The sequence below is a fragment of the Vipera berus genome (genome assembly GCF_964194415.1).
Source record: "Vipera berus genome assembly, chromosome: 1".
In the NCBI taxonomy this organism is placed as follows: domain Eukaryota; kingdom Metazoa; phylum Chordata; class Lepidosauria; order Squamata; family Viperidae; genus Vipera; species Vipera berus.
Genome location: NC_138202.1, coordinates 314,203,659 through 314,217,175, shown reverse-complemented (window position 1 = coordinate 314,217,175; position 13,517 = coordinate 314,203,659). Strand labels below are relative to the sequence as shown.

Below are 13,517 nucleotides of genomic sequence, written 5' to 3'. Positions count from 1 at the left end.
ATTTATTTTTTTATCCCACTTTATTTTTATAAATATCACAAGATGGCAAACATACTCTTTCCTCCTCCCATTTTCCCCACAATAACAATCCTTTGAGGTGAGTTGGGCTGAGAATGTATCACTAGTCCAAAGCAGGACTTTATATCTATGACACTTTTCAAGTGAATTACATGTTTCAATGTTTTTTTTATCCTAACTACACCTGTATACCTTTGCATTTCTTCATCTGAGTAGTCTGAAGCTATTCTATTCAGAAAGCATTATTAGGAGGCAAACCAATATAACCAACTAAAAATTACCTTTCAATTCTGGTGGTATGGGAACTCCATTTAAATAGTGGAAGAACATAGCAGAGCACCTCAGAAAAGGCATGATCCCAGTTTTTATACTTTTCCATAGGTGCCATCCAGAAGAAATTTCTTTCAAGGCACTAGAAATAAAATCATTTTGCTTTTCACCAAAGTAAATTTTAGGTTTAAAAATTATGCATTTAATCTAGATTTGACTCTAGCAGCTGGAAGGGAAATTTTGTTGAGCCTGTTTTTAAAAACTACTTTATTGTCTTATAACTACAAAGTCAAAATCCTACACGGGTAAGAAATGTATATATACATGAAATCATTTATATGACAATAGAACCTCAGAAAGCTGAAAGTGGAGTATTGTTATCATATGCAGTCATAATGAAAGGAAACCATATGGATGAAAATGGTTCTTTGAGGCAAATAGAAGCTTCTGACTAAGCTTTTTAATCAAGGTAGCCAGATTAACAAAGTGGTACTTCATGACTTCTAAGTGCCACTTGAATTATACCTCTATATCAAGGTACAGTATTAAACAAGGATAACATGATAAAGCTGGGGTGTCAAACTGCCGGCCCACAGGCCGGATGTGTCATGCCGAAACCCCGCCCACTCCATTGCTGGCAATGGAAAAAAAGCCACGATATGACATGACGTGTCATGTGACGTTGCAAGTTTGACAACCCTGTGATAAAGCATCACAGTAACTATGAGAAATCTTAATACTTATCACATTGAATTCCCATATTTTTTGAGAAAACATTGTGCATCACATCCCTCCAACAATAAGAAGACAATCATTTGTTATCTTCTAAAGTTAATCTTCTAAAGAACTAGTCTTCTTCTCAAAAATATCATCATCTCAGTTGAATGCTTGAATAAATCTAAATAATTATTACTGATACACAAGTGCATCTGTGAACTAAGGAAGATTCAATTTGTTGGTATTCTGTTATATACAAAGTTCAAACCTAATATTATTTTTTTTAGATCAGTCAAATTTGACTAGGTACTGCCACTGCTGAACCTTTATTCAACCATTCAGGTAACTGAATAGTAAAAACATTATCTTGAATAAATTTATATAGGTAAATTTATTTTCCAAAATAAAATGGGTAAGTAGGCTGGGTTTCTTATAATTCGTACATGAATACCTAGAATGTGAACTAACGATTGTACTTTAACTCCAAATAAAGATAGGGACACAGGCAGCATAATCTTGTCCCTCTGCTTTTTTTGATTAGTTTAGAATCATAGGAATTAATGTAAAGGGGGCAAAATAAGAGGAAATATTTCTCACTTTGGCTTCTTCTTTCCATACAAACTTGAATTAAAAATTATCAGCAATGGGAAAGATTGAGAATCTAAACAATCAGGTAACAATTCTCCAGGCTTGCTAGCCATGTTTCCATTTGACTAGTTCTAAAATAAAGGTACTAACTCCTAATCTCCTTTTATAATTCCCCAGTAGAGCAATGTTATTGTTACACTGAAAACAACAGGCAGCTGATTCATTATAATATACAAAATTAGCATTTTTATTTGGATAAAAAAAAATCCTACCACATAAATATCTTGGTAATGCTTAATTTAATTTTTAAAGACACTTGGAAACACTGATTGCTTCAGAATATATCAACCATTTGGTCAGCTAAATCTGGTTCTATAAGAACCAAATTTAAAGCATGGTTGTTCAACACTGCCTTCCAGTAATATCAAATATCTTCAAATAACTTTCTTTAAAGTCCAAATAACCTAGAACTAGAATATCTGCAACATTGCTAGTCTGTAAGAATCTTCTTGTATTCTTTAAGATAATCTGAGAATCACAAGACAAGGGAAAGAAAACAATACATAGAAAAAACTAGGATTCAAGCAATCTGTTTTACCTGCCCACACACTGGCCAATATGCTTATGTAAAGCAAGAACAGCAGCTTCTTCAACAGTGGAGTTTCCTTGGTCCATGCCATTTTCTTCTGAAAAAGCAAACACAAAACGTAAACTAGCAATGTACAAACTGCTCTATTTTGATAGAACTATTCTAACTAAGCTCAAAACCGTTTTATTTTGAACTTGAAGTTTTAAGTTCAAACTCCTCAAATAATCAGAAAAGCATTGGAAATTTTTTAGAAAGGTTAAAATGAACATTCAAAAGTCAAATAGTTTACCTACCCTATTCTAAACCAATTTTATCAGTATTTATTTATTTATTCAATTTATATACCGCCCTTCTCCCGTAGGACTCAGGGCGGTTCACAAGGTTATTTAAAAAACAGATACAACAGTACAAAACTTAAAATCAATTAAAAAGAATTATATAAACCTTGTTATAAAACCCCAATTAAAAACAGTTAAAATCCCAGTTAATATGCTCAGACCAGGCCAGAGAGCACAAAGAGCCAGGTCTTCAGGTCCCGGCGGAATGAGCAAAGGTCAGGGGCAGTCCTAAGCTCTACAGGCAGCTGATACCAAAGGGCAGGCACACCCACAGAGAAGGCCCTCCCCCTGGGTATTGTCCGCCGGCAATCTTTTACCAGCGGTACCCTGAGAAGACCCTCCCTGTGGGAGCGCACAGGACGAAGGGAGCTTGATGCCGGCAGCAGGTGCTCCCTCAGATATCCCGGACCCAAGCCATTTAGGGCTTTATAGGTCATCACCAGTACAATTTCAACAATCAATGAAACTTGATAGAATATATTTATATCTATCAAATTTCATAGTGTGATTTCAATACACAATGCCTGCAGCTTCTGCCAACTCCTTTTCCCATTGCATTCCTTATATAGTTTACCTTGCCCATTAAATTGACAGTAGGTTTCTCCAGTAATACTCAAAAAGCCCTTCATTCAAATTTACTTTTGATTCAAGTACGTTTGCTGAACTACGTTGAAAACAATGCTACATTACAAAGTATTACTTGTACTTTATAAACATTTTAAATTTAGAATTTAAATAATTTATATAACAACCATTTCCATTTGTAAACAATTGTAGATATTTTACAACAGTGAAATATGGAATGAAAATATACAGATAATAAAAAGAAAAGTAAACCTCAACCCTTAATTTTCAAATACACATATACCATTGCATTGCAATGATCAATATTGTCTTTGTTCAAAAATATTCAGTTGCTCCGACTTCTGGTTTGCCATCGCAGTGCCTGCGGACGCAGGAAAGCGAGCTCTGTCTTCCGCGTCCGAATTCATCCCACTCGGGGACCCTGGAAAGGGTAGAAAGTCACCCTGTAGGGGTGACGAGCATGGAGGGGACCCCCACTTGATCATTGGAGGGCAGCAGCCCTTCCGCTTGATCCGGAGCAGCCCTCCAAACCAACGGAGGAAAGACTGGCCATACCAATATGGCTTGTAACTAAGCTGCTGACAGCCGAAGTCAAAATCACCATCAAGCACCTTTAAAGCAAGGCGGATGAAACAGGGTGAGATCTGATCTTTTCTTTAAAACTTTAAGTATTTTTTTCCTGAAAAAGCTGCCCAAAGTATTTTTCCACCTGCGAGTAGAGAGGGAAGGGAATTTCTACCCCACCCTCCAAGAAAAGCGGCGACTAACTACCCAGGGGAATCAAAGCAACTATAAGAACAATTTTAATCTAATTGGATCTATATGCTTTTAAAACTTGGGGACTAAAAATTTTCCTATTGTTACTGGAGATGTTTGTTTTTATCTAAAAAAAAAAGAAATAAAACTTGAAAAACTATCATAAAAACTTTGGATTTAAGAAGCTTTAAGCAGCTTTGGTGACATCTTGTGGTGAAGTATGGTATTACAACTTGTTATTGCCTAAAAGAGACTTGGCTTGAAGCCCAACCTCCAGAAAAAACCTTTCTAACCTTGACAGATACCACCTGTGAAAAACTCAGCTGTAAAGAAAACTTCTGGGCGACATATTTGGCCTGCTTGAACTATGAATGTCAATCTTTACTGACTTTTAGAGCTATACGTGTGGAACTGCTTTCCTATTTCTTTACATGAGAAGCATCTGTTATTACAAGAGATGATGGAATATCTTGGATTATAAATTCTTACTTGACAAACAACTTCCACTATAAAGACCACCTATAACACGTGAATTAGATGTCCCATACCTTGTTATAAAAAACTATTTTTAACAACTGATTCTAAAGTCTTCAACTTGATAAACTGTTAAGAGAATATGGATGAAGATCAAGAAAAAATCCTTTCCATGTTGAAATCAATACACGAAACCATTCTCTCAGCTTGTGACAAAATAAGATGCAACATAAAGGAACAAGATGCCAGCTTAGATATACAAATCGAGATCTTAACTACAACCAAAGGACTAACAATGCAGAAAATAACAGGAGAAGTGGAACAACCAAATTAAGACAGATGACTTAATTGACCAACAAATCCAGCCAACAGAAAATTCAGAAAAGGGAGTGACAACACTGAAAATGGAAAAGACTTTCTATATAAATCACAAGAAAATTGAGGAGAAGGAAGAAGAACAGATTGACTGGAAGATAAACCTATCAGAACAATCATGGGAATAGGGAGGAGATCTAATGAATACAAATGGGCTACCATATTTTCCGGCGTATAAGACGACCCGGCGTATAAGACGACCCCCTACTTTTAAGAGGTTTTTCAAGGTTTCTTGTCTTATACGCCGGAAAATACTTACATGCCCTGCCCTCCCTGTCCGTCGCAGAGGAGGCGAAGGCCCGACTGGCCCCGCCGGCCCTCCCGCTGCTCCCGTGCTTCTGCCGGCCCCCGAGGCGCAGCGTTTCTCGGGTGGCAGGCAGTGCCAGAGGGCAGCCGCCACCCCGCCACGGCCGGCGCCCCTCCTGCTTCCCCCCCCAGGCCTTGAACTTCTCCCATTCGGCGCAGGGCGGGGCAGCTCCGCCCACAGCCTCTTTTTCATGTGCCGCTTCCCTCTCACCGTCGGCCGAGGCGCGCTGGGCCCGGGCTCCCGGTCCCTCTTCCCGGCCGGCTTCCCGCCCTGCCCCTCATGGAGCTGGACTGGGCGTGCAGCCTCTCGGTGTGGCTGCTTTTCCTGGGCAGCCTGGCGGTGCGGCTCCTGTGCTCGGACCTGTTGCTGAGCTGGCGGGTGGGGCTGCTGGCCGTCCTGCCGCTGCCCCTCAGCGCCGCGCTCACGGCGGCTGCCTGCTGGTTCGTCTCGGCCAGCACTGCCCGGCGGAAGCGCAGCGTCGGACGGGAGCAGGACTTCCCTGACGGCTCCCGTCCGACGCTGTTCCCTCTGAGGCAGCTGCTGCCTCAGGAGGGAAGAGCATCGGACGGGAGCCGGCAGGGAAGTCCTGCGTGCGCGCGCGTGTGCAGGACTTCCCTGCCGGCTCCCGTCCGACGCTCTTCCCTCTTGAGGCAGCTGCTGCCTCAAGAGGGAACAGCGTCGGATGGGAGCCGGCTCTTCCCTCTTGAGGCAGCAGCTGCCTAAAGAGGGAACAGCGTTGGACGGGAGCCGGCAGGCAAGTCCTGCGTGCGCACGCGCGTGCAGGACTTCCCTGCCGGCTCCCATCCGACGCTCTTCCCTCTTGAGGCAGCTGCTGCCTCAAGAGGGAAGAGCGTCGGACGGGAGCCGGCTCTTCCCTCTTGAGGCAGTAGCTGCCTCAAGAGGGAACAGCGTCGGGCGGGAGCCGGCAGGGCAGTCCTGCACACGCGCGCACTCCCCGGCTGCTAAGGAGCAGCCGGGGAGTGCATGCTTACGCAGGCCTGCCCTGCCGGCTCCCGCCAGACGCCACCCATTGATTTTCCGGCGTATAAGACGACTGGGCGTATAAGACGACCCCCCAACTTTTGAGGTTATTTTCATGGGTTAAAAAGTCGTCTTATACGCCGGAAAATACGGTAGTTCTTCCAAAAAACCTGCAAGTAAATGGCCTTTCTTATTTCAAATAATATATATAATAATAGAGGAAGAACTATTTGGTTTTTTAAAAGCACTGACTTGGAAGGCTATTTGGCAAAGGAAAAAAGCCAGGGTGTTACTTGTGACAGCTTCTGCCAACCTAGCAGTTCGAAAGCATGTAAAAATGCAAGTAGAAAAATAGGGACCACTACGGTGGGAAGGTAACAGCGTTCCGTGCGCCTTTGGCGTCTAGTCATGCCAGCCACATGACCACGGAGACATCCTCGGACAAACGCTGGCTCTTCGGCTTTGAAACGGATATGAGCACTGGCCCCTAGAGTTGGAAACGACTAGCACGCATGTGCGGGGGAACCTTTACCTTTTTAAGGCTGAAGAAAATTAGGGTTTTGAGTTATTAGAGGGGATTTCATATTACTAATTAGAGGGTTGAATATGGTGGAAAATAGAATTTTTTTAGAAAATAAAGTATCATTATAATTGAATAGGTAAGATGTGTAACAAGATTAATAGACTTTGGTATGAAAAGGGAAAAAGAGAGAAGTTGAGATAAGGGGAATTTTGGTCACCTAATTTAAAATATTTGGAATTCACTTGAAAATCAGAATTCTGTTTGCTTAATATGAGATAAAAGATATCAGAAAAAAATTGGACCCAAACAAAAGATATATGAATATTATTGATTTATTGGTTAGCCCAGACAATTCATATAATGGTTTTGATTTATTGAAGGGGATACTGTATTATTAATAAAATGGTTTAATATGGTGGAAAATAGATAACATTTAAAAAACAGAACAAGACTATACTCAAAAAGATAAGATGTGTATTTAGAATATTAGATTTTGTTATGAAAAGGGAAAAAAGAAGTTGAGATAAGCTTGGAAATTATAAATATCAAATGTTATTTTAATATTGATGGGAAATTAATAAAGCAATAACAGGACATTGACTGTATATAAGGATTGAATGTAAACACAATTAAGATATGAATAAGCTAAAATTATTGATAAATGTAATAATGATGTTTTTACTTAGTTGATAATAATAATAACTGTATTAGCCTAAGATAGTAGATATGAAAGGAAAGAGAGGAAATATCTGATGTTGTAACTTGAGATTTGTACTAAAGATTTATGTATTTTATTGCACTATTGATTAACCCAGCCACCATGTTGCTTTTTAAATACTTAATTGTAAAATTAGAAAACTAATAAAATATTATAAAAATATATATATTCAGTTGCTCTAAAATAAAACCTAAGCCAGACTTCCATGTACATTTCCCATTAAAGTCATTGTAATCCTAATTTTCCTAAACAAAATTCAGCATAGCCTCGACAGTATACTGTACCTGTGGATGAGGTAAGTATTATTTGCACAATATGTGCCATAGTGACAAGGTGGAAGATATGAATATCTCCTGTACCAAGACTGACTCCTGAAAAATCCTGACAATGTACAGCAGGGAAAGAGAATACCAAGCATACCTGCAGATAAAAGGAAAAATGGTAAGTGACGAAACCTCCTTGGCATTAAGCAAAATGATAACAGTTTTGAATCACTACTTCTGCTGCTACAAAAAAGGAAATTTCACACTCCAGAAGTTCTGGACTATATACAAATGGTGAACTTCTTTGAAATTTTTTTCTGAGCTATATGCTTAATAAAATAACTTGCTAAACCAATTTATATTTAACAAAACATCTTGTTAAACATATTTTCTACAGCAATGCTATTGGGAGTTTTAATCACTTACCAATAAATGAAACATGTCGATATCAAGAACGCATGGAAGATTTCCACTTTTTTCATAAGGCACCAGTGCTGGATGTTTAAAATATAAAAAAAGTTAATACTTTACTTGGCTAAGTGTGGTTAGATACACAAGAAATATGGTACAGAAGCACTCAGTGTACTTGCAAAACAACAGAATCCAAATAATGAATTAGGTCATTTATCTAGGTTTTGAAATTTCATGCGTTTCAGAATCTATTTGATATATTCTTAAGATGTGGGTTGCAAAATAACTGATTTACAGGACAAAAGCCCACAACATAGAAATAGAGAATAATTATATCCATTATTTTCATTCTCAATTTTGGAGTCTTATCACTTCCAACTCGAAAACTGTCAGCTAGCAAAACTAGGAAAAACTTCCACTGAAGATACTAGAAAACTGTTATTGATACAGTAGTGGGAAAATATGTGCAATAGGTAAGTATGCTTTGGATCTAGCATGAACACACTGGGGTACCTGTCAAGCGTTCCTTACAAGAACTGCAACTTTCCCAAGATTTGTGAGTGATCATCTGCACAGAACTGCAGTTTCTCATTTGGAGCCTTCTAAAACTTTTAGGTTGTTTGGGAGATGTGTCTCCAACCATGCCACTTGATCAGACATGAATTGAAATTGTTCAGTGTCTAAAACTGATACAATTAATTCAAAAGAAAATTAATCTCCTATTGAGGCAAGTTGGATAAGGAAGGTTGATAATGTAAATTCATAACCACTTGAAAAGCTTCATGTACTTCATTGTGTTGATGATTCACACATTCATCAGAATAGGACAGAACAGAATTAAGAGTTGGAAGGGACCTTAGAGGTCTTCTCATCCAACCCCCTGCCCAGGCAGGAAACCCTATATCATTTCAGATAAATAGTTGTCCAATCTCTTCTTAAAAACTTCCAGTGTTGGAGCATCCACAACTTCTGGAGGTAAGTTGTTCCAATGATTAATTGTTCTAACTGTCAGGAAATTTCTCCTTTGTTCTAGGTTGCTTCTCTCCTTGATTAGTTTCCATCCACTGCTTCTTGTCCTGCCTTCAGGCACTTTGGAGAATCAGCTTTTTAACTGATGAAGGGTCTCATAAAGTGATCAGAGAGGCTGACCATTCCATAGGTCTTATAGGTTTCATCTCTCTTACAGCATAGGTCACATGGTCAAAATTCAGAGGCCTGGCAACCGGTTGCAGTGTCCTGGGGTCATGTGATCAAATTAAGTGACCTTCTGAGAAGCCAAGTCAATGGGGAAGCCAGATTCGCTTAACAACATATTAACTTCAAAACTGCAGTGATTCACTTTACAACTGTGACAAGAAAGGTCATAAAATGGGGCAAAACTCACTTAACAACTGTCCTGCTTAGCAACATAAATTTTGGGCTCTATTGTGGTTGACTCCTGTACACAGGGCAAACCAACAATTTAAGTCTTTTGTTATGTTTGGGAAGGGTAACTTTTAAAACTCACATCTCTTTTAGGGCAAGTAGAGTTACTCTCATTAGCAACAATCATAATTGTGTTTTAGTAAAAGACATTATTTAAAGCACATTTTGCCCCAAATTGAAGACTCTATCCAAAGCATTAAAAAGGTAAAGGTTCCCCCGCACATGCGTGCTAGTCGTTTCCGACTCTAGGGGCCGGTGCTCATCTCCGTTTCAAAGCCGAAGAGCCAGCGCTTGTCCGAGGAAGTCTCCGTGGTCATGTGGCCGGCATGACTAGACGCCAGAGGCGCACGGAACGCTGTTACCTTCCCACCGTAGTGGTCCCTATTTTTCTACTTGCATTTTTTTACGTGCTTTCGAACTGCTAGGTTGGCAGAAGCTGGGACAAGTAACAGGCGCTCACTCTGTTACGCGGCACTTGGGATTCGACCTGCCAAACTGCCGACCATCTGATCGACAAGCTCAGCGTCCTAACCCACTGAGCCACCACGTCCCATCCAAAGCATTACCCACAGCCAAAGTTTCCTATATATCCTGTTCGTTGTATTCCATGATAATAAATGACACAACTCATATGGAAATATACTCTTAATGAACACAAAATTTCTGTCAACAACAATCTGTACAAATCAGTTGATGTCTCACATATTTAAGACTATTCAAGCTGTTTCATGTACTCAAAAGTCTGTCTTTGTAACTGAAATTAAATAAACCATAATGTTGAACTTACATGATAAAAGCATACAAAAGTGACCCTGTACTGCTAATAGTGAAGAAACTGTCCACTGTGCAGCCGCAAATCGTGTTAATGAAGTAAGACAGTCATCCTAAATAGAACATAATAACAATCATTCACAAAAGCCATGTTCATTCTTTTGTACTGTTATAATGAACATTAAAATTTGTGGATTGTTAATAATTAGTAAGTTAATTATTAACAATTAAAAGAACTAGAAGGCACTAGGCTAGAAAGCAGGAAACTGTGAGTTCTGGTCCTGCCTTGGCCATGAAACCTGGCTGGGCCACCTTGGGCCACTCACACTTTCCTAGCCCAACCCACCTCACCGACTTGTTCTTCTGGGGAAAATAGGAGAAGAAAGGTGTTGGATATGTTCACCTTGAGTTATTTGTAAAATAATAAGGGATGTATGTAAGGATAAATACACACATACTTACATACATAATATATATTTATTATTATTGGTCATATTCAAATTCTAGAGTAATTAATATACAGGGGTCTTTGGTTAAAGGAAACAGGGTCACAGTATTCATCACAACTTATTGTTTATGTTATAAAATGCTATTTTCTAACATCATAGTAGAATCATAGTAAGTGTCATAACCTTACCATATATACCTATCCCTCAATCATTTAGGCTATGGTAGTTGTTACTCTTACCTGTCTGCAAGACAATTGACCAAATAATGGTTTTTCTTCATCAGCTAAAATTTGTTCTGTAGAATATAAAAACCATAATTAAATGAGAAGAACACAGAATCTAAACTTGATCACTTTCCACTGATTGTCAACATTTTAATGAATAAATATTACCTATTGCTTGGATTGTAAATGCACAACTGCCCCAGCACATTATAGGTACACGTGGATCCTCTTCATTGGGGTGAACTTTCAGGCCAACTTTATATGTTGCAGTACCAAATGTTTTCAGCATTTCTTTAATGCTGTCAGAATATGGATTCCTTAATTGAAAATAGACACCATTACCCACAAATGTTATGAGATGATATTTAGAAGCTAAACTTTATTTGCCGGCCCCAAATAGCAAGGAACAAAACTTTCATTGGGATGGGCTGACACACCCTTTTACTGTTTCTGAGAATATTGCAAGAACAACCAGTGAATCAGTCCTGTAGAAGCTTATGAATATACATTTACTCCAAAATGCTTTTTGTTTTATAAATATATTGTGATAGAATTTCCCAATACTCAGAGCAAAGTTGGGAGTTTGTATAAATATTAAGAATCATTTCTGCTGGTAGAATATCAGCCAGCAAAATGAATAATTGGATCCAACCCATGGTTAACATAATCACAGTTGGCAACTCTTTTTTTAACATACCTAAAAAAAGATCACAGAATGTTCTAATTAGAATAGAATAGAATAACAGAGTTGGACGGGACCTTGGAGGTCTTCTAGCACAACCGCCTGCTCAAGCAGGAAGCCCTATACCAGGGGTGTCAAACTGCCAGCGCCCACCCCATTGCCGGCAATGCCAAAGAAGTCGTGATAAGTCGTGATACGTCACATGACATTGCGAGTTTGACACCCCTGCCCTATACCATTTCAGACAAATGGTTGTCCAATCTCTTCTTTAAAACTTCCAGTGTTGGAGCATTCACAGCTTCTGGAGGAAAGGTTGTTCCACTGATTAATTGTTCTAACTGTCAGGAAATTTCTCCTTAGTTCAAGGCTGCTTCTCTCCTTGATTAGTTTCCATCCATTGCTTCAGGTGCTTTGAGGAATAGCTTGACTCCCTCTTCTTTTTAGCAACCCCTGAATGCTAATTACCCCTGAATGCTGTGGGCTGGGCATTCTGTGGTTAGATTTTGTACATTCAAACAAGCCACTAACTTACACTGTTACAATAAAGCAAATACTAAGCAAAGTAGTCGACTTCTAAATGGCATAAACATAATAACTAGGTTGATTCTGACACAACTCTTTATCCCAGAATGAAAGAAAGGGAGTCAAGTATTGTCAGTATATCTGTTTGTCTCCATAAGATGAATACTATATGGATAAATATGAATACAAATATGTAAAATATTACCTGAAAAGCTAATGTCATAAATTCTTCTACTTATATTATATACATTAATAACTGATAAATCAATGCAACCAATACATACTTTGGTTGAACCTCTGGCCTAAATCCTTCAGGTAGCTGTGCTTCATCCATTTTTTCTGACTTATTACAAGGAAGATTATCTAAAAATAACAACAATATATTATTTTAACAATAAATTATCATTACTATCCATAATGCCTGAAATCTTTAGATAGGATGAGGTAGTACTTTTAATTCTGTCCTGAAGGTCAGAATTAGTATTAATACTAAGGAAAAACACCTCCTCAAAAGAAAAGAAAAACCAAAAAGACATTACTGTATTCAGTGTCTCTCAAGAAATACGTGGCAGTATAAATGAAAAATTTACACTTACTGGCACTTTCCTGATCTCGAAGCATTACCAATGCTTTGATTTGCTGAGATAATCTTCTTATCCACTGAACTAGATTTTGTTCTTTTGCAAAGTCTAATCTATCAAAAATGAACAAATGTAAAATATTACTTAAGTATTAAAACAGTACCTACAAGCTCTTTTTATAAGTAATCCTTGACTTTCAATAGCAATTGGGAATGGAATTTCTATTGATAAGCGATGGGGTCTAAAATGCAAATGCATCACTTAGCAACTGCAATCTCTGCAGTCCCATTGCTGCTCACCGATAAACAGGTGAGGAAACTTCCAGGTGGCTTCCAACAACCAAAGTCAGGTAAATGGCTGTTATCAGGTGGGAGACAAGAAGGAGGGATTGTGTGGGGAGGAAAGGAATGGTTGGCATGAGTCAGGAAGGTTTGTGAAAATGCATGAAAGGCACAGCACAAGTGGGGATGGGTGCAGGGTGAGTAAAAGAGTATGTTCAAGAAACACAGTACAAGTCAGGAAGGATGCATATGAGTATGCCAGGGAGGTGTGGCAAGGGTCAGAAGGATACACTGGGGGAGCAACTGCAAAGGGGCTTGGGATTGGGTATGTAGGTAGGAGTGTCTTACCCCAGTGACTTGTGACTCCCCTGACAGCTTCCCCATTGACTTTCTAGGAAAGTCAACGGGGAAGGCAAATAGTAACCATGTGGAGCCCAAAACCCAAGAATGATGCATGGTGATACTTTCAAACTGAATTCTTTACTGTTTCCACATGTATAAACAAAATCTTGCCAAACTGAAGCACTCTACTACCCACATCTATCGTATACAAATAGTTCTCAACTTATGATTGCAATTGGGCCCAGAATTACAGTTATAAGTTATGCCAGTTATTAAGCAGGTCATCAAATGCCTGCACGTGATTTTACGACTTTTTCTGCAGTGGTC

The 13,517-nt window shown here is 39.0% G+C and overlaps 1 protein-coding gene across 2 annotated transcripts in view; it reads right to left on the bottom strand.

Annotated features, from left to right (window-relative positions):
* UBR2 (ubiquitin protein ligase E3 component n-recognin 2) overlaps positions 1-13,517 on the bottom strand; it is a 75,669-nt gene that overhangs the window by 8,200 nt on the left and 53,952 nt on the right. For both annotated transcript variants that reach the window (XM_081313697.1, XM_081313696.1), the window contains exons 33-41: positions 12,583-12,680; positions 12,271-12,349; positions 10,951-11,099; positions 10,798-10,853; positions 10,126-10,222; positions 7,929-7,996; positions 7,524-7,659; positions 2,192-2,279; positions 300-430 (exon numbers count right to left, since the gene is read on the bottom strand). In XM_081313697.1, coding sequence (XP_081169823.1) covers positions 300-430; positions 2,192-2,279; positions 7,524-7,659; positions 7,929-7,996; positions 10,126-10,222; positions 10,798-10,853; positions 10,951-11,099; positions 12,271-12,349; positions 12,583-12,680 — 902 coding nt within the window. The remainder of the gene's footprint in view (positions 1-299; positions 431-2,191; positions 2,280-7,523; positions 7,660-7,928; positions 7,997-10,125; positions 10,223-10,797; positions 10,854-10,950; positions 11,100-12,270; positions 12,350-12,582; positions 12,681-13,517) is intronic.